This window comes from Patagioenas fasciata, chromosome 4 (assembly GCF_037038585.1).
Source record: "Patagioenas fasciata isolate bPatFas1 chromosome 4, bPatFas1.hap1, whole genome shotgun sequence".
NCBI lineage: Eukaryota > Metazoa > Chordata > Aves > Columbiformes > Columbidae > Patagioenas > Patagioenas fasciata.
Window position 1 is genome coordinate 46,443,384 of NC_092523.1, and position 24,198 is coordinate 46,467,581.

At 42.6% G+C, this 24,198-nt stretch overlaps 3 protein-coding genes across 4 annotated transcripts in view; all 3 read right to left on the reverse strand.

The window, feature by feature from the left end:
- RBM46 (RNA binding motif protein 46) overlaps positions 1-2,274 on the reverse strand; it is a 28,038-nt gene extending 25,764 nt beyond the window's left edge. The window contains exon 1 of the mRNA XM_071807770.1: positions 1,748-2,274. Within this exon, the coding sequence (XP_071663871.1) occupies positions 1,748-1,808 (61 nt within the window). The 5' untranslated portion in view covers positions 1,809-2,274. The remainder of the gene's footprint in view (positions 1-1,747) is intronic.
- A 1,891-nt stretch (positions 2,275-4,165) lies between these two features.
- LRAT (lecithin retinol acyltransferase) lies at positions 4,166-7,403 on the reverse strand. The gene is made up of 2 exons (XM_065837292.2): positions 6,781-7,403; positions 4,166-6,221 (listed from the first exon to the last, which is right to left on the reverse strand). Exons 1-2 carry the CDS (start codon positions 7,321-7,323, stop codon positions 6,069-6,071), a joined length of 696 nt encoding a protein of 231 aa, XP_065693364.1. The 5' UTR covers positions 7,324-7,403; the 3' UTR covers positions 4,166-6,068.
- A 4,141-nt stretch (positions 7,404-11,544) lies between these two features.
- The window catches only part of LOC136101637 (uncharacterized), a 66,309-nt gene continuing 53,655 nt past the window's right edge, over positions 11,545-24,198 (reverse strand). For both annotated transcript variants that reach the window (XM_065837937.2, XM_065837936.2), the window contains exons 19-20: positions 14,200-14,290; positions 11,545-13,082 (exon numbers count right to left, since the gene is read on the reverse strand). In XM_065837937.2, the coding sequence (XP_065694009.2) occupies positions 13,008-13,082; positions 14,200-14,290 (166 nt within the window). In that variant the 3' untranslated portion in view covers positions 11,545-13,007. The remainder of the gene's footprint in view (positions 13,083-14,199; positions 14,291-24,198) is intronic.

A 24,198-nucleotide genomic window follows, 5' to 3' on the forward strand; every position in this document is an offset into this window, starting at 1 on the left:
CAGGACACCTCTCATTATTTTCACACCCATATTTCTTCACTGTTGATTAGAATTAATTACTAGCTTTTTACCTACTGTGTGGCAGTAGCAGATCCACCCCTCCCTGTATTTCTGTGCAGTACTAAATGGAAATGTGCAGGTAATTTCTGCAAAACTGCAAGGAACACAGGTGCAAATCTCAGGCCTGAGAATATGCAGAAGATAAGGTGGCTTGGCAAGTTTAGCAGAGTATAACCCTTCATTTGTGTGTATTCTTAATTATATAAAATAGTATACCTCCCGAGCCTCACAGAAAACTCTGGTTTCACAGGCAGGGAAGTTGCTTTCTGGTAAGGAACCATGCATTTTATTTATTTGGTATGTCCAATGAAAGGCACCCACAACGTTATGCAAATATTAACCAAGTCTTGCAGTTGGCCAGAAAACAGAGGGAACAGTGTTTTCCCAGTTAAGAAATAGAAAATAATTTTAAAAGAGAAACTGTAGGCAACAGTTAGAGAGCTACAGCAGGTACCTGCTTTAACTAAAAGTGTTTGCTTTAACTAAAACAACACTGCAGCAAAGCAGCAAGCCTTTGATCTAACCCAATGGTTTCTCCCTTGTTTTCACCTGAAAGTTTTCTGAACGGCTGCGGTTTGTGTTGTATCACAGTCAGAAATGTCCTTATCTTAGCATTTCTAGTTCCGGGCTGCACGTAGGGATCTGATTCCACTCAGCACCTCACTGGGGCCCATAGACTATGAGAAGTGATAATCCCATTTCAAGGGGGAAAATACACAGAGCCCAGACAGAGCCTGTTCCAACACAGAGTGGCTGGAGAGCCATTTTCTCTTTGCCACAGGTGTTTCCCAACTTTATATATATTAAAAACAAACCAAACCAAACAAAAACCCCCAAACAAAACAAAAACAAACAAACCAACCCCAAACATACACACACACACATACACAAACACACCACTGTCCTAATCATGAGATAAAATTAGAAAAGGTGAAGGCCACCTCATAGCCTTATCCAAAGTATGGTGAGTCTCCTGCAGGATGGACTGGGAAGGTCCGAGGAACAGGTGTCCCAAATCGCCAGCAATGCTGTGACCATCACATTTTTGCACTCCTTATGAAATGGTATTGCTATTTCCATTCAAAGTGCCACTCAATCAGGAAGGGACTCAAGGATTTGGGTGACAATGGCGATGTCTACCTTAAAATTTTGGCCAGGTTCGTCAGCTAAACAAGGTCACAGAATAGGTTTATCCATTTGTACATGGTTATGCATGTTTGCATGATGCCAGTTGCAGACACTGGTAATTAGTGCTCTCTTGAGTGTGCCTTGGGATGAGGCAGCCCAGGGAGTTCTACCAAGAGCTACTACAGGTGAAGCTTGGCTGTAGTGGTGAGGGAGTTCAGCTATACAGACATGAGTTACAGTGTACCACCACCGAGGCAGAAGATGGACCCCGGACCATTTACTAGGTCAGATTACAGCCTGTGGCATTAATGGCATGCCTCTCAATGTAAGGGAAGGCAAGTTAATTGACTTAATCTCAGCCCTAACATGCAGCCCCATCTCATGCCCCCTGAACTCCAGCTGGGGACTGGAGTGCAGACACACGAACGTGCCCAGTATGCTCAACTAAGCAGCATCCGAGTCTTCATGGGCACATACTTTTCGCTTCAAGCTCTGACCAGTCCTTCAGCCTGTTTAATTTGCCCTGGGCTTGCAAGTAAAAGAAGCCTACCTTACCTACCTCCCGCACTTCCACTGCCTCCTGCAGACCAAACGCCCAGTGGCAGGCATTGAGATGTCATCGTAGGGGACTAGGCAGCTGATTTGCTCCAAACAGCACTGTAGCAGAGCAGCCACTGACTGTTTCTTAGTTCACAGATATGCTGTAGAGAAGAGGCACCTACTAAAACAAGGTCACAGAGCTAAATAATGTTGCCTAATAAACAGGGAAAACATTAAAAAGCTACATAACATCTCACAGATAGTTTACTATGCTATGAAACACAGAAATGGTAAATATAAATCGCCAGTTTTGTCCCAGATGGAACTGTGGTACTGCAATCAAAGTAATTCTGATTTAAGTCTCCTGAAGAACACCCCACTTTCCCCTCTTCTACCACAGTCTCCAAGCACTCACGACCATATCCTAAACATTCCCTTGACTTCAGAAGCAAAGCTAAGTCACAAACCACAGCACAGAATCAATTTTTAAGGAATTATGCCAAAAATAGCCCTCAAATGCTTTTAGTGATCTATTCCTACAGCAGAGGAGACAGTTTATTTAACCAGCACAACATCCTGAAAGATTCCTGTAAGGCTTACAGGAGAGTGTAAATCACTACAGCAAAGAGCTTCAAAACTAAGTTTCTGTGTCTTCATTTCTCATCAGTAAACCCATTCATGACAGTGAAGTGTGCAGAGGAAACAGTTCCTAAGCTATTACAAAGCATAAAGAGCAAACGGCTCCTAGAGTCACTGGAGACTTTTTTTTTTTTTTTAATTCAGTGGATAAAGGAGATGCTATTCAAGACTGCCCTAACACAGCTCTGTATCCTTCAGTGGTGTGTGACACTTTATTTAATGTGAGAACATGCAATAAATATTACAGCACCATACCATTTCTAGAGATCACAGTTCTAAAGTTTCTTATTGCTGCAGCTTGCTTTCTAAAACCTGTCTGGTTGATGTCAAGTCACACACAAGTTTAATTCCCTCTTCCCCACCCCCTCAGACTTTAACAAGTATTGCTATGATTTTGTTTTCATTAAAAGACTGGATGGTATTTATATGTAGCATTCTCCTTCAGCACAGGAGGACCCAAAGGTGAAATCACGCAGCATATGACTGTTCACTACAAAATGAGTAATCACTTATGTTGAAAGCTAAAATAAATACAAATAGAAAGGTCAGTGTTCTAAAGTCTTCATTTAGCAACTTATCTTTTTTTTTTTTCTTTTAAACACAGGTTTTGTAAAAACATTTCAAGCCTCGTGAATGCTTATTTTATTTTCATTTTCTTTGGTAAGTCTGAAGTGAAATATCTATCCTTTTAACTTAATGTCTTCGCTGCTTGCCTTTCCCAGTGGCACAGGGGTAATGGTTATACTCCCTTACGTACCCTGGTTTAACCACACAACTTTTCAAAACAGCTCCGCCACTAAAATGAACTACAGCTCTAGATTTACACTCCCCATCACCGTCACTTACAGTTACCAATGAACTATTTCACTTCTAAGCACACACATTTCCGAACAGCTGAACTGCTCCACAGTTCTCTGTGTTATTCTAACTAGCTCCTTCATTTCAATGGCATCGCAGTTGAGCTCAGGTCTGAAATGCAATGCTCCACCTAGGGCAAGTGCTTATTTTTACTCATGTAATTACAGAAAAAAAAATAGTTGACAGTGACATTTACCAAAATATTTCAGAGCACAAACACAACCTGAGCTAAACACGAGAACTTGTGCCTGGTAGTCTTGTTTCTCCCCTTGGAGTATGACTGATTTGGCATACCTGAATTTAACAAAATTTCCAGATCTCTGCTAGAATTATAGTTGGTAGGAAAAAACTCCTAAATGAGCAGCTGGACTTCTCTACTTATGCCCATGTTACTACCTGTCTCTGATGAAAGAATACAGCAGGGCATTCTAGACCATTTCATAGTATTTTGTAAGTGTAAAAGTTTACACTTTGCAGGAAAATTCTGTACTAATACAGCTGGAAGTCTGCAAGGAACTGATTTCATTTCTTTCATAGGCAACCATATGGATATCCCAGTTTAGTCCCCCAGTTTAATCTGGATGCTTCTTGCTCAACTGCATTAGCAAAGCAGGAGCATTGGTCCTTTGCTATTAAAGCTAGAGCAGGAACATTTCTCTGCCTTCCAAAAATCCCACTTATGATTTGGTTACTGGTCACGACCCCATTGTTTATTGTATAAATGAATTATAAGAATTACTGGAATTCTTATAAATCCCAAGTAAATAAAGGGGAAAAGAAAAGCCCACCTGTAATCAGACACCATGTAACTGGATGTTAATGGACTGTTCAGTGCCCTACTGGGATATGTTAGAGAAATGTTATAGCATAATACTCAATTTCAAGAGGCCATCAGACATTTTTAAATGAATAAATTCTATTTATATAATTACAGTAATGAGTACAGTTCATACTTTATGCACAGGAAGTAAAAAAAACACACTGGAATTTATGTAAATATTACTGATGTGTACACTATGAAAAATCAATTCATGTTAATTAAAAAACACCTTAATTTTAAAAGTTTACCAGAAACAGTTACACAGAGCGTTGCAATCTTTGAAAGGAGAACAGAAGTTGTTTACGAAGGTCCGAGAGTCATTGATATCCAGCTGCTTTGGAGCTGGGCTGCAGACTGAACACGTACTAAAAGCAGGGCTGAAATCCCCTCTCGGTTGATGGCAGGAGTGGCCATGTTGCCATTTTCTATGGGCCTGGAATTTCACCCCAGTCTTTTCTATGGGCCTGGAATTTCACCCCAGTCTTTACATTCTTTGTCGGTTACACTGGAGCAGCCAAATAGAGTCAGTTTGCGAACCCAGTCTTCAAGCAGTTGTAAGGTCTAGGGGAAGGTGAAGGGGGTTTATAGCACAGTTAAAATTAGTCTCTCTAAAAATGGGGAAAAAGTGGCCACTTCACTAGCAGAGTTGATGAGACAGGATACTGAACACCACTCACAGAAAGAAGCAAATCTAAGGTTTAATCCTTGGTGAAGACACCACGGTATTCACCTTTGACTAGAAAGAAAGGCAAGCATAGTGCATGAACGTGTAAGTGCATGTATCGCATGCAAGGCATTCCAGGAATTGAACAATTTCTCTACATACATCAAGACATAATAGCAAAGCAAATAATAGCCAAGCTTTCTAGCACTCAATCAATTGGCTAGATGAACTAGATTTCAAATCCAACTTTACACATTCTTGATAAACAGAAAGGCCTCAGCTTTGAAGATGAATCATTTTTAGCACCAACTGTTGGCTTGCAAGTGAATTCACAAGAGATGAGCATAGAAAGACAGGTCGTCTTTCACTGAGAGACATCTTGTTTTAAGGCAATATCCTAAATGACAATACAGTCACTACGTAAACTGCTCCAATGATCCCTGAAGTTTTATGGCACCCACACTGGGTCCCATTGCAGAGACACTAGCGTCTGTCCTCCTCCCTGCCATGTTGTCAGGGTTTAAGGCAAGGCAGTAATAAAGGCACTGGAATGCCGGAAGTTTCTGATATTTCTGTGTGACGAGATGTCATAAAGTAAGCTATTTTCTCCTGTTTCCCCTAAAATCCTCTGTAGGCATTTATATTAGCTATACTGACCTCTATCACTAGCAAGGAGAATGCTGAGGAATCGCTGTCTTTCCTTATCACGAACCAGATTTAAAAGTTGTTCAATACATTAGCAAGCATTTATGCAATTAATAAAACGAGAGATTTGTGCTGTTTTCCCAGAAGGGAAGTGACTGTAGCCAATCCAAACAGATGTGCTCCTGCAGCACACAGCACCCAACCTAGGGTTGTTTTTTCTTCTTTGCTATCAAGAAGAATAAGTTTACTTCTCTTTCCACTAAAGAATACTCCAAGAATGGAGACAGTAACTTCTGAATATACATTATCTGTATCAAAGGAAAATGGAAGTAGTTTGCTTTCGATATCTATCACTTTGTGGAACTCCATCCATTTTTATTAATAGTCATGGCACCAGGTTATGCAGCTAAGAAATTGAAGAACATTACCAGAATCACTTACAGCTGAAGGCAGGGAGCAGAACTGTAAATAATGAAAAAATACGGTTGTGATAAAGTGTGTTAAAATGTACCAGCTGAGATTTTCAGGAAATCTATTATTTGGCTTACACAGTAAGCTATGCCTTGTGCACTGTGTTCTAGACAAAGTTGTATTTAAAAATTGCACACAAGGTTAAGAAACTTTATGTGACACCGATGAGTAATCTGTGCTTTCATAAATACAGTAGTATACATCCTATATACAGACGCTGGTTGTGAGCCTCCAGGAAGGCTGTTAGCCAGCCATCCACAGAAAAAAGGGAATAAGGATAGTTGGGAGTGTGGTGGAGGGTGCCAAACCCAGGCAAACTATTGATGCTAATCCCACAAGCACTGAAGCAAGAACACTCCTCTGGTCTCGAATAATCATCTTCACAGTCTCACAGAACTGGAGAGAGAAAAAAAAAAAAAAAAGAGAGAGATCAAGGTTAAAGAGAAAAGCTTTAACCGGACCCGCTCTCTCCTTTACAGACCAGAAGCTACTCGCCCAGCTTTCACACGGGGTCTCTGGAGCGCAGAGCGTGTCTGGCACTGCCTCACCACCTGAGGGGTAGCCCCAGCACTGCCTGCGGCTCCGGCTTAACGAGGAGCTTCCATGCACTTTAAGAGCGTGTTAATTGTTTTAGGAATTCAGCCCCACTTCCCCCAACACCTGAAGCCAACAGGGGCCCGGCTACCCGCCGTTCCGAGCAGCTCCGCGCCTGCGGCAGTGCCCGCTGCGGGGAGAACGCCCGCCAGCTCCAGCCGGGGGTGGCGGGCGGTACCGAGCAGCAGCTCCCGAGGCCCGTGGCGGCGGCTGACCCGCTTCCGCGGAGCGGAGTTCCAGCGGGGCCACCGCCAGCGGGAAGGGCAGCACCGCGCCGGCCGCCGCCTCTCCCGGCAGCTGCGCGCAGTCCCGGCGGAGCGGGTCCCCGCGGGGCTGCCCAGCGCCGACGGCCGGGCCGTACCTTGTCGGTCTGGAAGCTGACCGGGGCTCCGTATCGGCAGTAGGTGACGAAGTGCTCGCAATTGTTCCAGAGCAGGCTGTAGGCAGTGGCGCCCACCAGCTTCTCCGCCCGGCGGGCCGCTTCCTCGCTGCTCAGCACCTGGTCCTCGAAGAGCCGGTCCATGTGGTTGACCAGGATGCTGCCGCCGTAGGCGAAGTCCTCTACCGTGTCCACGCGGATGCTGGCAGTTTTGGTGATGACACCCAGGATGAGCCGCTTGTTGGTCACCACCTGCTGTATCTGCCGGCGGTCCCCGGTGAAGGCGGGCAGGATGTCTGGCATCAGGTGGGCGACGCGATTCTCGCCCAAGTAGATACCGAAGTGGATGAAGAGGGTGCGGGGCACCTCCAGCAGGTCGCCCCGCTTGAAGCAGCTGGTGTCGTAGTAGCCAGGGGCCGCCGGCGGCGGTTCCGCGCCGGAGCCCGCGGGCAGGGGCCGAACGTTGACGAGGAGCATCAGCTTCTCCAGCAGCAGCGAGGCCGCCTGCGGAACCGGGTTCTTCATGGTCGGCGGGGGGAGCCCTCGCTGTCACCGAGCAACCCCCACAGCCCGGCCCCGCTTTTCTAGGCTACCGGGCGGGGCGGGGCGGGCACCCGGGCCAGCCCACCGGGCGAGCGGCGAACGCCCGCCCCGAGAATCGGCCGGGCTTTATTGGGGACCGCGGCGGGTGCACGGAGCCGACCCTGGCCCCCAGCATGGAGCGGTGCCCGCAACCCGGACCCTGGAGCCGAGTGCCACCCGCAGATCTCCCCCGCCACCCCCCAAATAGCACAGCGGAGGGCACCCGGGGCTGCAGCAGCAGCTTCGTTCACCTTCCCCCGCCGATGGGACCTCAGGGGGTCTGGGCGCCCGTCCCCGCAGGCGCCCTGGTGCCCCGCCAATGGGGCCGGCGGCGTCCGGCTCGGTGGCGGGAGAGGGGAGCGGAGCGGTGGCCCAGGAGCGCGCCTTTCTTCCTCGGAAGAAAACAGGTCTCCAAGGGAGAGAGGGAAGTCACATTTTTAAATTAACTCTCCCGAAAGGTCCGCCAGCTAAGAAAGAGTGGGAAAATGGGGAGAGGCATTCCCGTGCATTTTGGTCCATGCTAATCCATTATGTAAATGGCCAAATGTTGGCAACAGAGCCCACAAAAGAGCAGCAGTCAGGCCAACAAAGCCTCCCCGTCTGAGGCTAGTAAGTTTCAGTAGCCGAGCAAATTCCTGCCCCCTCAGGACTGCGGGATGATGGATGGGGCAGACATTAATCTTAACTAGAAGATGACAGGGCCCGGAGAGTGGCAGGGGAGGGGGCGCCTGCCCGCCACCCTCACTCCCCGCCGCCGTGGCTGGAGCCTTTCACCGAGTCTCCGCCACCGCCGCCTCGCCTCGACCCGCTGCCATTGACTTTTGTTCGTGCTCCAGCCCTGTCGCTCCGGCTGCAGGGGGAAGCTTTCGCCTCTGTGAGAAACTCTACGCGGGCGGCGGGGGGAAAGCAAGAGAAATGCTGGAGAAGTAGGTTGTTAGAGCATCTTCCCCCAAGCCCAGGCTCTACAGCTGCCAGCGTGACTGATCTGTCTTCTTGAAGGTTAGGGACACTCGGGCAAACACCGCAAGGTATAGACGATGCCAAGTACAAAGAAGGGAAGGCAAAAAGAGGAGCGCTAGTGTGTAACAGCTTGGCGCCTCTCCACAGGCAAACCGTGCTGAAACACTAAGTTATTTTTTCCCTCCTCAGTCACTTTAAGCCTGAGAGCCTGTGGATCAAGAATAAGATTGCTAGACCACCCTCAAGCTGTAGAACCCCTTTAGTCACACCAACAAACGAGAGAAAAGGTTCACCATCCCTTTTTTTTCCATCAAGGAACAGCTCTGGTATTAATAAAAAGGCAAAGGGGGGTGTGAAAGACCCCACAGGTGAGAGCCTGCTACCACCACAGACACTGAACCAAGGTTCAGGCAGGATCTTGTGCACAGGAAAGATAAGGCTTATCAATGACTCAAAGTAAGTTTTCCACATCTCAGTGAAGCAAGTATTTCAGGGGAGCTGGTTACCTTACTGCTTCCCAACAAGAAAAGATGGCTAGTGATGCCCTCCTGTTTCTGCTCGGAGCAGAGAGAGCAGCTTCATGGGGAACTGAATATTATTGTCACCTTGCTTCATCTGCAAAGAGAGATGCCCACAGTAACCTCTTGTTTGGTCACTGATTACAGGCCAGAGCCCCAAGACTTCTTACCAGAGTGATCAGGCACTTGGCATTTTCTCTGGAGAATCTTAGACAAATTTTTACACAACAGAGGCTTAGCCCTCTTGAGCCCCCACTTCAAATCGCATCACTTACAAAAGAGAAAATACCCTGTAGATGTGGATCATGATGCTGGTAGGAGCCCTGTGGATTAGCCACCAGCCACACATAATTATGTAATTAAACCAGCATCTTTTCAACCCCAGATGTTTAAATATATTTGGAAAGTTTGAAGCTTTTGCTTATGCTTACTAGTAAATAAAAACAGGGCAAGGGGGAAACTTTTCCTCATTTTAAACTAGTGAATTATTTTTAAAAGGACAGGGGGGAAAGATTAAAACCCCTCACTGTGATAAATGGTCTCACCCGTCTGGCGATGGTCACAGCAGCAGTGGGAACACCGTGCCACAGCCAGAAGAGTAAAGACTCCACAGAAAGTCCTAGCACAGAAAGGTTCCTGTCACCCTCCTGTGAGGATAAGCAGGAGGCTGACATCCAAAGACCCCCCTGCCCCCATTCTTCCTGACAAGAGAATGTCTGGATGATCTTTGTTGAAATAGGTTAGAGATGCTTTCATCCCACCTTTGATTTCTCTCCCCTGCCCAACAGAAGGTAGAGGAATTCAGCCGAACTCCCTGGCAGAAACAGACATTTCCCAATGGGATCTTTTACTTTAAGGCATCCTTTGTTTGCTTTCTTAATGCCAGTTACCTTTAATCCCAAAATCACCAGGGTCCATTTCAAGTGAATCCAGAAAGGAAACCAAGATGAAACCAAAGAAGAACTGCCACAAGGAGGAGACTCAAAGTCTTACGGCATGGGAGGGTTTCAAAGAAGTAAGGTGAGAGGTGAGGCATTTCGGCAGTTCAATTTCCACATACCTGAGGCACTAAGGAGTCTCCTCTTTCGCCTCTCTCACAACCACTCACTCACTCTCAGCTCCGGAAACCCCAATGGAACAAGCACAAAAGGCATCACACAGCAGACAGGCCTGTGAGACAGCATCACTCCTCCAGCCAACGCACAGACCCAGCGGTAGCAACTGAAACCTGCCCAAGTAATTGCTTTGCGACTGTCCTGCGCCTTAGTTTGTGCAAAGTGCTTAATACAACGTATCAAAGTCATTTTGGAATGAAATCATCCAGATCCTTGAAGGGCAATCAGCAATCCAACATTTTCTGCTTTCAGACTTTAAGGGCTGCACTTTCAACCTGCCAAGATACAACACGAAGTTTAAAAGGTATACTTAAAATTGTTTTTCCTCTACTTTGAGGGGGAAACCGCCCCCCCCCCCCCATATTTTAGTGGAAAAATGGCTTCATTGGAGATGGCTAAACTGAAAATATACTTTGTGCCTCCGTCTGGCACATCCTTTATCTTGAGTCACTTCTGTATAACAACTTTTGTACTTTTAATACACAAGTTGCAGTGGGAAAATCACTTTGAAATATTAAACACTGAGAAAGTATTTGTTTGGACTGTTAGCTGCTATAGAATAATTTTATTAGAAAACCCAGGATTTATTTTTGAGAGTTAGGTAAGACGCAGTGAGAAAGCTGTGAGAGGTAAGAGGATGCAGCCTTTGTTTTGTAGCGCAGATGAGCCACAGCACAAAAACTTCCCAGGTAAGAGGTATGAGCCAATTTCCATTACACTGAAACTTTTATATTAGATGGAACCTTATTTTATACACTAAGCATTACTATTTCCATCCTGACCTCACAGCTAACACAGTAGGGAAAAAGCAAGAAAGAAAGGCAATTAGAAGGCTAAGTTCTTGCCTGTATGAGGAACAGCTCTGCTGTAACAAGCAGGCAAAATGCATTTTTCAACGGACTGAAGTTAAACCGTAACTGACTTCATACATGCTCACCTTCAAGTACAATTTACATTTTACCAAACCTTCCTCAGTTACTCAATCTCTACCACAGATGAAGAAATAAATGTAGCTTTAACAAGCTTTCAGGTCAGCTGGGGTTGCTGGAACAAGTAGAGGTTCATGAATTCAAAACATGTTAAGGAGGTTAAACAGAATAAAATCTTTGGATAGGGATTTTTGGAGCCTACACTTCGTGAGAAAAGTATCTGAAAAGTAATGCCACTTAGTTTTAAGCTGGTGCACTGAAAGAAATGATGGATAGAAAGCATGTTTGTGAAGGATGGTCTCACAGCATCCGAAAGGGCAATTCCAGAGATAAAAAAATAACATCTTTGTATTCCCATATCCAATCCATTTGAACACTGTACTGTTGTTTTCAGCAGATTACAAGTTCCATTGTAGAGCTGTAAATGACTAGCCCTCTAGAAAATAGTATCGCTTACTTTTTCAGTCTTTGTATTTAACAAAGAGTAGGGACAGAAAAGACAAAATCTGAAGGAAGAAGGGAACCAGCCCAACAATGCACAAAACTGCAGGCGAGTGAAACAACCCCAAAACAAAGAACCTTTGAACTAAGTATCACTCTCTTCCAATAGAAGAAACAACATAAATGACTAAAACGAATTGATACTTCATAAATGTTCACTTTTATTCAAAAAATATTGCATACACATTTACAGAGTCACTTAAGCAGTGTATTGAGTGAACTGCAAGTATTTACTGTAGCCTTTTTATCCTTGTAGGTTTGCTACTGAGGTCTATCACTTTTTCATTTCCTCTCAATACCTTTGTCTGTTTTGCTAAACTAACAGGCTTTAAAATTACTAACACGAGTTTTATAATGAAGAATGACTTAAACATAATAGAACTAGCACGCCATTTTCCCTTTGAGTTTAATAAGCTGGATATTTTTTCTGCAATGAATATTAACTAATTTTTTACAACTAGATTGAATCAAGCAGTATACACAGACAGTACTTACACCTGCTAAGACAATAATATGCTTAGATGTATAAAGTGTTCACTTACGATACCTTCAAGTCAAACGAACAAAACCACAGAAAAAGTGGGAACAATTCATTGTATCATCCTCATTAGTAAGCAAGAGGCTAGGAAATTAATAATATGGTAGCACAGACTGAGACTTAGGAACAACTAACAGTTTTGGTGACAATTACAAAATAATTATTTTCAGCATTTTATCTTAGTAATGTGTCATTTTGTCAGCACTAAACAATTAATACAATCTCTCCAATATAAAGATTCATTTCTGAATATGAAATGCCTGAACTTGCAGAGTGATATTTATATGGCTTTTGCAGAGGAAATACAGACAGTTATTAGGCCAGAATTGCCACTCTCTTCTGTCCTCATCTTCAAATTTATTGCCATGCCAAGATATATGACTTAGTAGTCAGTGCTTTCAACTGATGGGTTAATTAGTAAGAGATATTGGAAACTGTAATAATGAAGTATGTCATTAACTGGACAAAGTGCTAGAAGTTGGGTGGATCACCACCAAAGGTCAGCGTTTACTACCAGTGACTCTATAACATTAACAATTATTACTCTTCTTTATTGCCCAACAGGGAAAACTGTTTCCCAGTACCAGGCAGTGCTGACTTCATAGCGATGCACAGCAGGTTACCCAGCATCGCTCTGTGCACAGGACGGACAGAGATGAAAGGAGCTCAACTACATCAGTCCATTTTTTTTTTTTTCAAATGAAGACTGAGAGAAGGAAAAGGGAGACGGACTGAACAGGAGGTAATTTTCATCTTGGAACAAAGATTATCTTGTCTTACAATTAAATGTTATGTTGGAATTTGATTAATTCTGTTTTACAGGAAATAAATTAATTTTTCATCCAATGTAGTAACTATACAGGAAATGTTATCAGTTGCAGACAAAGCTATTAGTCTGGTATTACTCAAAACATTTGCTAATCTCTGCCATATAGTTAAGCCTCTGATAACTGTCACTAATTTCTACTATTTAAAAAAAAAAAAATCTCACCCAAGAAGCCAGTTCTTGTTTATAACATGTTTTTATATACCACTCAGTGTTAAAAGCCTGTGTATTAAACACCTGTTACTCTATCAGTGATTTTAAATCAGGAACATTTTTAATCTGGAAATCCAAGAGCATCTGTCCAAGTGCTTTGCCCTGTAAGAAAAAAAAAAAACAACAAACCAACATTAGGTTTTACGTTTTACTATATAAATATACTACCTTTGTAAATTAAGTTTTAAAAAATAGTTTAATAAGGAATTTTTTTCCTATAATTAGTGTAGGAATTCAGTATGTTTTTAAAGTTTTATGGTTATTTATCTCTACATATACTCAAGCCTTGGCCTGTAGGTTATCCAAAGTTTTATGTACCTTTTCCATTTATTTGGCTTTCTCACTTGTGAATCAATGTAATTAAATAAGGAAAACCATACAGTTGAGTTTTCAAGTATCTAACCATGATCAGATTGAATAGTTTCTTCAATTTATTTGGAATCTAGTGCTAGAAGCAATTTATTTTGGGTTCAGTTCTGCCACCTGATTCATACACAACATGATCTTATTTTGTGAACAGTCTTCTTCACTATGCTGAGATTATTTGTACATTTAAGCATTTCTCAGCCTGTGTGGCAGAACGGTGCTTTGCTGTAGCAGCAGAATTGCCACATTAAGGGACCTTGTCTTCAGGTTTAGACATTTCAAATATTTAATACTCAAATTGTAGACTCACAAAAAACATTAGTTTCAGATTCACATAATGTGATCAGCACACAAGATCTCCTATCCCTCTGTTTTTCTTCTTTCAGATTTATATTAATTTTCAGTATTTTAACTATAGGAGTCATAGGTTAAGATAAAGGAGTTGCTGTACAGTTAATGGTTCCTAAATGTACTAGGAAAAACTCAATCAGAATCATCTAGTAAATCTGCATTCTCCAACACATGACAGTCTTTCTGAGAAGTTAATTTTGCTGGTGCATCTAAAAACACAGGCAGCACACCATAAAGAGCATAACTGATTTGAGGACTCTCTTAATAGCTTCTTGTAAACATATTTTTCACCAAATATTCTAAATTAACTTTCTACCTCCCCGTGTTGTTTTCAAACCTTAAACCATTAAGCAGATAATTTATATTTTAACAGGAAATTAAAAGGAACTAAAGAGTCAAAATCAAAAGTTTACAGTTCTACCTCAAAAGCTGGCTATAAAAGGAGTGTGTAGTACATAGTTATGAAAGATAACTACATTGAAATAAATGCTTTGATACATGCCTGTGGGTCACTTCTTAGGGATGCTATGCCACCACCACCAAGGGAATTCTTCAGAACAAAATTTAATCCATGGATTCCTGGCAACTCATACCTGTAAAATAAAAACTACATATTACTTCTCACAAGATTTTGAAAGAAACACTTGTACAGAACACCAAAACAAAAGACACCAAACAAAACAAACAACTAACTCAACACCTTCACGCTTGTGATAGCATCACTTACTGCTGAGTCAAGCCTAAAAGCTAACTGAACACTAACCCGTGGCCTTCCCTCCCTTCTTGTTTCTTCCCCATACTCCAAATCAACAGTCCTTAACAGTTTCAAAGTAGGACCATAAAGTAACCACGTTCCTCTTATTCGACTTCAAAACTCATTAATTTCTAATGAGGTTGTTTTCTGCATACTTTTTTTCTTAAGAGTTAAAGCACCATAGGCAACAGGTTCAAGATCCAACATGAACTCAAAGAGCACAGTGGGCAGAGGGAAGTATTTTTAGTATTTCCTAGTTCTGATACTGAAAAATACTATCACTTAATCCCTTGAGCTCACTTTTGCTAACAAAGTCCACCAGCTAATTGGGAAGGTATACTCTTTTATTACTGAGAGATAACTATGAATCACTAGATCAAACACTTATGACCAACAGCATCTAATTTTATAACAAATGAAAAGTAGAGCTACATTTCAATGCTTTCTTGGAGCCATGTATATCGTTCAGATAAAATTTCATTTTAGTCTGACAGACATATTTTAATGCTCCATTACCACTGTAAGCATTTTTCCATCCTTGCTTTTGACTGGTACAGTTCCAGTTTGGAAATGTTTGTAGAAGTTTGGCAAATGGCTCTCTATTTTCCCTAATGAAGTTGTTTCAAATTCCATAAATAGATCTATAGCATATTTCCATTTGCCTCTCCTTGCACAGTTGTTCAGTGTTTTGTCATCTTCCTTGTATTCTTGTTTATTCTTGGTTTTGCTTGCCTTCAATATTTTGTCTAATGACATGATAGCTTTCCTTTTTTCTCGTAAGAAAGGATTTAATCAGAACATCAGCAAGACATGAGGAGTAACAGAGAAAGACAGTATCCAACTCTTGCTCCATCTCCAGATGTTTGATGGCTGCAGTTTAAATCATGCTTTCTCTACCACCCCCTATTTTTCTTCAGTCATCTATGTGATTTTCATCTGTTTGGGATGGACTCTTCAAATCTGTCTTAAATAGCTATAATTTCTTGCAGTGATCTTGTACTGCCAATGTTGTCACTTTAAGGTTTCACTTTTTAATCTTCTTTTCAACATTGTGAAAATTATGGCTGTTGCTGATATTTACAGCCCTGTATGCCCTTGTATCTTGCGCATATGACCTTTAATGAAAGGAGATGTGGCCAGTCCACGATTCTCCTGAGCAGCCTGGCGAACGTTTTAGTTCTCATTATGGTCTTGCAAGCAGAGGTCACGGAGTATCTGTACTTGTCTCCCAGGAAAAGGAGTTTTCACCATTCCTTCTACACTTTCGTTACCACACTCTACTATTAACATTAGTTGTTATTAAGAAGAAAACTGGTGTTAGCATTCTGTTGACCTCCCTTGAAAACTAGTTACTAGGCAACATTATCACACTTAAAGGCAAATCCATTGGGAATGCAGGAAGGTTTGATTAATCCAACAGTGCTCTAATAGACAATAGGAATATGAATGATAAAGCATTTTCCACAACAAGTCATCTACATAATTTACTACATCTAATAGCATAATCAACCACATAGCAGATCAGAGGACTCCACAAAATTTTCAACTACGAAACTCAATATAAATTGCCAATAACTATATACCATGAGAGCTAGAAATCTACCAAAGCACTACACTGTAAATTTTGCTCTGAAAAACTGGCAAGGACTTCCAGGCAGCAAGTGACTTCATGACTGGCAGATATCTCCACAAGAACTAGACTAATGGAATATGTATTCCAAAAGCTATTAATAACACCTCAGCTCTCAAATGAAGTTTAATGACAAAAAAAGTCAATCATTTAAACAGATCAGCAGAGAAGTTGAAAAGCAGACAAATGAAAAAAAGAGTGGAAGAATTTTGTTTCACTTTCTGCAGTGATTCTGCAGAGAGAGTATGCAATACAAGCAACAGATTTTAATTTGGAACGTCACAGAGTGGCACTTGCACTTCAAGTTCGTTGAGGAAATATTTACAGTGAGATACTCTAGCTAAAACTAGATTACAAAATAATATACAGAGGTCAGCATTTTCAATATTTTAAGTCCTGTTTGAAGCATCTGAGCATCCAAAATATTTCTGCATAAAAAAACCACTCCCACAGTAAAAAAACAAAACAAAACAAAACACTATAACCACCATCATAGTCTTAAAGCAGCAAGAGTACATCAACCAAAATGTTGGTATGCATTTACCCAGCATAATTAAACAATTTAAGTTTAATTTACTGAGAGCTAAAGGAAGAAAATACTACCTAATTGTACAATTCAATCAAAACTTTTAAGAGCTGCTTTTAAAAAGCACAGAAAACAAATAAACCCTTCAAAGAACACTAAGTCTGTGACAGAAACCAATAAAACAAGGAAAATTCACCGTTCTAGCTGAACTCCTATGATGATGCACAATGGGGTGCCGGCTTAACTACTTCTTTTGAAGTGCTTGCCGTACATATTCAAAGAAGTCAGATTTCTCTGGTGAATTTCCTGCCAAAATGCATGGAAATGATAATGGTATAAATAATGTTTAGTCCATTTAAATAAAAAGATAGGATTCCTCCCATGAGTGAACTCAGTTCATAGGCTAAAAGAGGTGTCTGCATATGAGATATACTGTAGAGAAGTATTTTTTCCCCTCGTAATAAATATACATACATACAAAAAAACCCAGCAATCTAGAAGCACCAGTATCCACATTTCTTGTTCTTCAGCTCTTAGTAAAAATATCACATAAGAAGAAATGAGCTGTAATATTTTTATGCCTGAGCACTGGAACGCTCTCAAAGCATAAAGAAGATAACTGTATTTCAGAAGATGAAACCAACCAGTTGTCACAGGATAGTTCTACTATCCTTCTTAAATGACAAGTCCTTATTCTGTATCTTACCAGAAGTCAATTGTATACAAATCACCACACAAATAACCTAGTATAAATACCACAGAGGGCAAAATGGCTGAAGGAAAAAAAAAGAAACATATCTTCCACATGCAGTACGGTCCAGCTACTCATCTTACTACAGCATTGATGCTATTTTTAATGGTGGTACCAGTGAAAATTCAAGAGACTGACATCTCTTTCTAAACTTTGAGGAATTTCTCTCTGAATGCTGCTAACTCTTCCTCACCCTCACTTAATTGCTCTGACCTTCCATGGTGAGCTTGTGCATCCCTCCTATGCCTAAGAAGAACTGTGATTAACTGTTAAGAATGTGCGCTACATAGGGGGGGATGATACCACATGGGTTTGGAGTTTTGGGGTACGAGGGGAAGGTTTCAAAGACCATGTTTTGTTACTATGTTACCTGAAAATCTGTAAGTTTGAGTTCTCACTGTTCTCTATCAAAAATAATCCCACCTTTTCTCTGTTTAGTACACCTATTTAATAGTTTTAATGAAAAAGAATGAGAGGCAACTGGGCTGACAATCTTTGTAGTGAGGCAGAGCCATGGTAGGTATTAGTAGCAAAACTAATACATAATTTTTAACCACTCACATTTTAAATAAAGGAAATTAAGGAAAATGAAAGAGTAAGACAGCTCTTTTTATGGCAGCTAAAACTAAAAATAAACAAGTAAATTAAAAAGAAACTATAGAATCTGAAGCACATGAGCCTAATCCTTATAATCCTAAATATTTCCACAGAAGGATTTACTTTTTTTTCCCCAGAAGTTTTTCAATTCACTCACAGAGCTCCATTATCACATCATTAAAGGAAGCCAAACCCAGGAACAGATAATCTAATTAATCAAAATAAATTGGCTTCATCCAGACACAGCAAATTTCAACCCTTATTTATGAACATAAACAGCATTAAAGAACCCAATAAATCAATTTCTAGAAGTATCATTAGGAGGCGTGACATTTTTTATTTCTTCCCTTCTCTGCTCTGTTTCAGAGGAAATTAAATTACATTTCTTAATATCAGAATTTTTTAGATACACAGATTTGTTAGCACTTATGAAACAGCGTGTGAGATCTGCACTGAGCTGCTTATGAAGACAAAGAACAGCACTTACAACTCAAAAATCAGGAGTTAAAATACTTCCAAGTTTGCCCTGAACTTTGAGCCGCACCTTTCTGAATCAAGCTCTTAGAACAAAAAGACAACAGTTCATCCTTATTTTTTAAATGGTGGGGTTTTTTTTCCTTTAAATTCTGTCTTGATGCATGTGCCAAAACACTGGGTGAGAGCAGGGTACTCAAAGGAATACTTTAGAGAAAGTGACTGAACTTCACTAAAAGTAAAATGTTTTGCTGAGACAGTGATAGGCTGAGGCATGTTTTTGACAAGAGATGAGGAAAGTTTGGGCTCCAGTCCATACTGGCTGTGTGCATGTCTTTCAGGCTGTGTTTGAGGGACTTCAGACTCCTAGTTCTGAAGCTCTGAGGCTTGGTGTCCTGGTTTTGTTAAAAACAAGTTTCTTTTTTAGTGAGTTTGCCTGTCAGCTAAAGCCTTCATGTTAGCTGCATTTTCCTGGAGAACCCAACACATGTTTTGGTTAAACCTGGCAATGGAATGCAAACTTATTGATAAGCACGGACGGACATCTCGCGAGAGGGGCAACGAGAAACTGATGACCGAGAGACTGACCAATGGTGTATAACATTCCATTCACGTGAATACTTCATATAAAAGTGGGAGATCACGAGGATCTCATCCCTTTTTTCCTTCCCTTCTGCTGATGGCCAACATTAGGAGAGGACCTTGCTGGTCGTCCCTGCGAACTGAGGCCTAGTGAGAGACTGAATCCAGCTCCGGTTGGCTACAGAGTCTAATCCAGGACTTTGGGTGCTGGCTCTGCAGTTGCTGAGACTTACAAGATTGGTTTTGTATATTTTGTATTATTTTCTCTATTCTTATTAGTAGCATTAGTAAAACATTTTTAATTTTTCCAACTCTCTTCTCTCTGTCCTTCTTTCCCTCCCGATTGCCTGTCCTGAGTGGGAAGGGGGGAGAGGGAGGGGCAAAAGGGGGAAGTGGGGGGGAGAGGAGGTTAACAATACATCTGCCAGGGTTTGATTGTCACCCCGCAATCTTAACCCTCGACAGATAATTGGCGCCCAACGTGGGGCAAGAGAAAGGGGTAAATTTGGAGATTTTTGGCTTTTCTACTGCTCTGACGTACCTTTCAATTTTCTTGGCACGGTGCCAACTCATAGAGTTGTGATACTCGCGCGTCTGTTTGCTTCGGATATTATTTAGTGGTATTAAGGCAAAGTGAATTACATTGATTTAAAGATGTTATGGCAAAAGTTGTATCAGTTATTTTCTACATTGTGCTCGCTGATCCCATATCTGTGTTGGTGTTTCTTTCTAAATTGAAGTATTCATTATATAACAACAAGAAACTGGACAGCGGTCATGATGATTCTGTGTGGTATGGCACTGGTTTATTTCATTATATTGCAGCCTCTCATGAATTTCTACTCGCTTCTGCTTTACCTTGAAAAACCTCCAGGAGAGATTAAAGAGCAGAATGGCTCTATATTTGCTAATTGGTCAAGCGAATCTTTAGAAAGGCTGACTAACAATACTTTCGTGTTTTCACTAGGACAGTTTGCAAATGTTTTAGAGAACTTTGAATACCCTTGGAGCTTTGATAGAACTGTGATGGTGTTATCTGGTTTGCTGAATGTGTGTCAGTTTGTGTTACTGTTAAGAGAAATGAGGTTCAATAGGAGGTTTGCGTCTCTTTTTAGTCCTGAGATTTGCAGTGCATCTTCGGAAGCTTTAGCAAAAAGCACTCCTGGCCGCTCAAGAAAAGGCAAAACAGCCAAAGCTGCCGCTGCAGCCACTGCCCCCCCAACCGCGGCTTCACAGGCTGAAGCTACAGCTCCTCCGCAGAGCTCCTCTGCCAAGGTCGCTGCAGATAACGTTACTTCTCCAGCCTCAAAGGCTAACAAGGCAGCCCCCCCGTCTCCACACACTGGGCACTGTTGCTGCTGTAACCACAGCAATCACTGTGACAGTCATTCAGACTCTGGAAATGAATCAGATGATGGTGAACCCATATCAGCATCAGTTGCTGGTTGTAAGAAAGTCACTAGAAAGACTACCCATGCAGCAGGTGATGGCACAGGGCCAACATCAACCCAAGACGCATCATCAGGACAGGGACGAGATGAAGTGACCACCACTCGGTCCTTTTCTCCAGGTGAGCTGAGAGATCTGCGAAAAGACTTTAGTCGTCGTGAAGGTGAGAATATTTTAACCTGGCTGCTGCGATGCTGGGACAATGGGGCAGAAACAATTGAATTAGAAGGTGGTGAAGCCAGGCAGCTGGCATCTCTGTCAAAAGATTCCACCATTGATAGGGCAATTTCAAGAGAGTCTAATGCCGCTACTCTCTGGACCCGACTCCTGGCAGCTATGAAAGTCAGATTTCCCTACAAGGAAGATTGTATATCCACGTTAGGGAAATCGAATACTATGGAGAGAGGTATCCAGTTCCTGAGAGAATTAGCTGTGCGAGAGATCATCTATCTAGGACCAAACAGCCAAGAGGGGACAGACCCAGATAGAATCAATGGTACAAAATCTATGTGGCGCAGATTTGTACAAAGTGCACCACCTGCATATGCTAAGTCATTGGCAGGAATGGTCTGGTCAGCTAGAGGTGTACAAGAAATTAATGAAGTGATTGAGCAGCTCCAGTACTTTGAGGACAGCCTTGCTGGTTCTCTATGGGCTTGTGTCTCCGCTGTGGAGAAACTGTGTGAAAAATCTGATGACCGGTTTGAAAAGCTGTTGCAAGAAATCAAAGAGCTCAAAGAAGACTCGTACCGTTCACGACCTGCACAAACCTATGTTTCAGCTGTTAGGAGAAGGCGTTTCCAATCTCGAGAGAGAGGGCAGAGACAGCCCACAAAAAGAGGTTCACTGTGGTTCTTCCTACATGAGCAGGGAGAAAACATGAATAAGTGGCATGGAAGGCCTACCTCAGAACTTCAAGAATGAGTATGTGAGATAAAAGGAAAAACTCCTAGGAAGGTGGCTGCTCCAGTTTACAAAAGGAGCAGAAGAGATTCTGATGCTCTTGAAGGAACCTCTAATTCACACCCAGAGACTGTGCAAAACAGGAATTAGAGGTGCCCTGCCTCCAACCAGGTGGAGGAAAGGGATAACAGAGTCTATTGGACTGTACAAATATTATGGCCTGGTACAACACAACCCCAGAAGTACAAAACTTTAGGGAACACTGGTGCTCAGTGCACAATAATTCCTTCTAATTATAAAGGAACGCAATCCATCAATATTGTTGGAGTGACTGGGGGATCCCAGGAACTGACTGTTGTAGAGGCTGAAATGAGCCTAACTGGAAAAAACTGGCAAAAGCATCCCATTGTGACTGGTCCAGATGCTCCGTGCATCCTTGGTATAGACTACCTCAGGAGAGGGTATTTTAAGGACCCAAAAGGGTATAGGTGGGCATTTGGTATAGCAGCTGTGGACACTGAGAAAATTGAACAGCTGTCTGATTTGCCTGGTCTTTCAGATGACCCTTCTGTTGTAGGACTGCTGAGGGTTGACGATCAGCAGGTGCCAATTGCTACCACGACGGTGCATCGCCGGCAATATCGCACCAATCGAGACTCTTTGATTCCTATCCAGAAGCTGATCCGTCAGTTGGAAAGCCAGGGTGTGATCAGTAAGACTCGCTCACCTTTTAACAGCCCAATCTGGCCAGTGCGTAAGTCTAGTGACGAGTGGAGACTAACTGTAGACTATCGTGGCCTGAATGAAGTTACACCACCACTGAGTGCTGCTGTGCCTGACATGCTAGAACTGCAATTTGAACTGGAGTCAAAGGCAGCCAAGTGGTATGCTACAACTGACATTGCTAATGCATTTTTCTCTATTCCTGTAGCAGCAGAGTGCAGGCCGCAGTTTGCTTTCACCTGGAGGGGCATCCAGTACACATGGAATCGCTTGCCCCAGGGGTGGAAACACAGTCCTACCATCTGCCATGGACTGATCCAGACCACGCTGGAGCAAGGTGAAGCTCCAGAACACTTGCAATATATTGATGACATCATCGTATGGGGCGACACAGCGAAAGAAGTCTTCGAGAAAGGTGAGAGAATAATTCATATTCTTTTGGATGCTGGTTTTGCCATAAAACGAAGCAAGGTCAAGGGACCTGCACGAGAGATCCAGTTTTTAGGAATAAAATGGCAAGATGGCCGTCGTCAGATCCCAATGGATGTGATCAACAAAATTGCAGCAATGTCTCCACCTACTAATAAGAAGGAGACACAGACTTTCTTGGGCGTTGCAGGTTTTTGGAGAATGCATATTCCTGACTACAGCCACATTGTGAGCCCTCTCTATCGAGTGACTCGTAAAAAGAACCAATTTGAGTGGGGCCCAGAACAACAACAAGCCTTTGAACAAATTAAGCGTGAGATAACTCATGCGGTGGCCCTTGGACCAGTCCGAACTGGACTAGATGTTAAAAATGTGCTCTACACCGCAGCCGGAGATAATGGACTTACCTGGAGCCTCTGGCAGAAAGCACCAGGAGAAACCCGAGGTCGACCCTTAGGTTTTTGGAGTCGAGGATACAAAGGATCTGAGGCCAACTATACTCCAACTGAAAAGGAGATACTAGAAGCATATGAAGGAGTTCGAGCTGCTTCAGAAGTGATCGGCACTGAAGCACAGCTCCTCCTGGCACCTCGACTGCCGGTGCTGAGCTGGATGTTCAAAGGGACGGTTCCCTCTCCACATCATGCAACCGAAGTTACGTGGAGTAAATGGATTGCACTGATCACGCAATGAGCTCGAATTGGAAGTCCCAACCGTCCAGGGATATTAGAAGTTATTACAGACTGGCCAGAAAGCAAAGACTCTGGGATGTCTCCAGATGAGGAGGAAGTAAAACGTGCTGAAGAAGCACCACCATATAATACGCTTTCAGAGACTGATAAGCAGTATGCACTGTTCACAGATGGATCCTGTTGTCTTGTAGGAAAACATCGAAGGTGGAAAGCTGCTGTGTGGAGTCCCACACGACAAGTTACAGAAGCCACTGAAGGACAAGGTGAATCCAGTCAGTTTGCAGAAGTGAAAGCCATCCAGCTGGCTTTGGACATTGCTGAACGAGAGAAGTGGCCAATACTTTATCTCTATACTGACTCATGGATGGTAGCAAATGCCTTGTGGGGGTGGCTACAGCAATGGAAGAAAAGCAACTGGCAGCGCAGAGGTAAACCCATTTGGGCTGCCACACTGTGGCAAGACATTGCTGCTCGGCTAGAGAGGCTGCCTGTGAAAGTTCGTCATGTAGATGCTCATGTGCCTAAAAGTCGAGCCACTGAGGAACATCTAAACAACCAACAAGCAGATCAAGCTGCTAAGATTAAAGTAGCTGAGGTGGACTTGGACTGGCAACAGAAAGGTGAACTTTTCCTAGCTCGATGGGCCCATGATGCTTCAGGGCACCAAGGTAGAGATGCAACATACAAATGGGCTCGTGATCGAGGGGTGGATTTAACTATGGACACTATTTCACAGGTTATTCATGAATGTGAAACTTGCGCCGAAATCAAACAAGCAAAACGGTTAAAACCTGTATGGTATGGGGGGCGATGGTTAAAGTATAAGTATGGAGAAGCTTGGCAGATTGATTATATTACACTTCCACAAACACGTCAAGGTAAGCGTTATGTACTTACAATGGTGGAAGCAACCACTGGATGGTTGGAAACATATGCCGTACCTCATGCTACAGCCCGAAATACTATCTTGGGCCTTGAGAAGCAAGTCCTT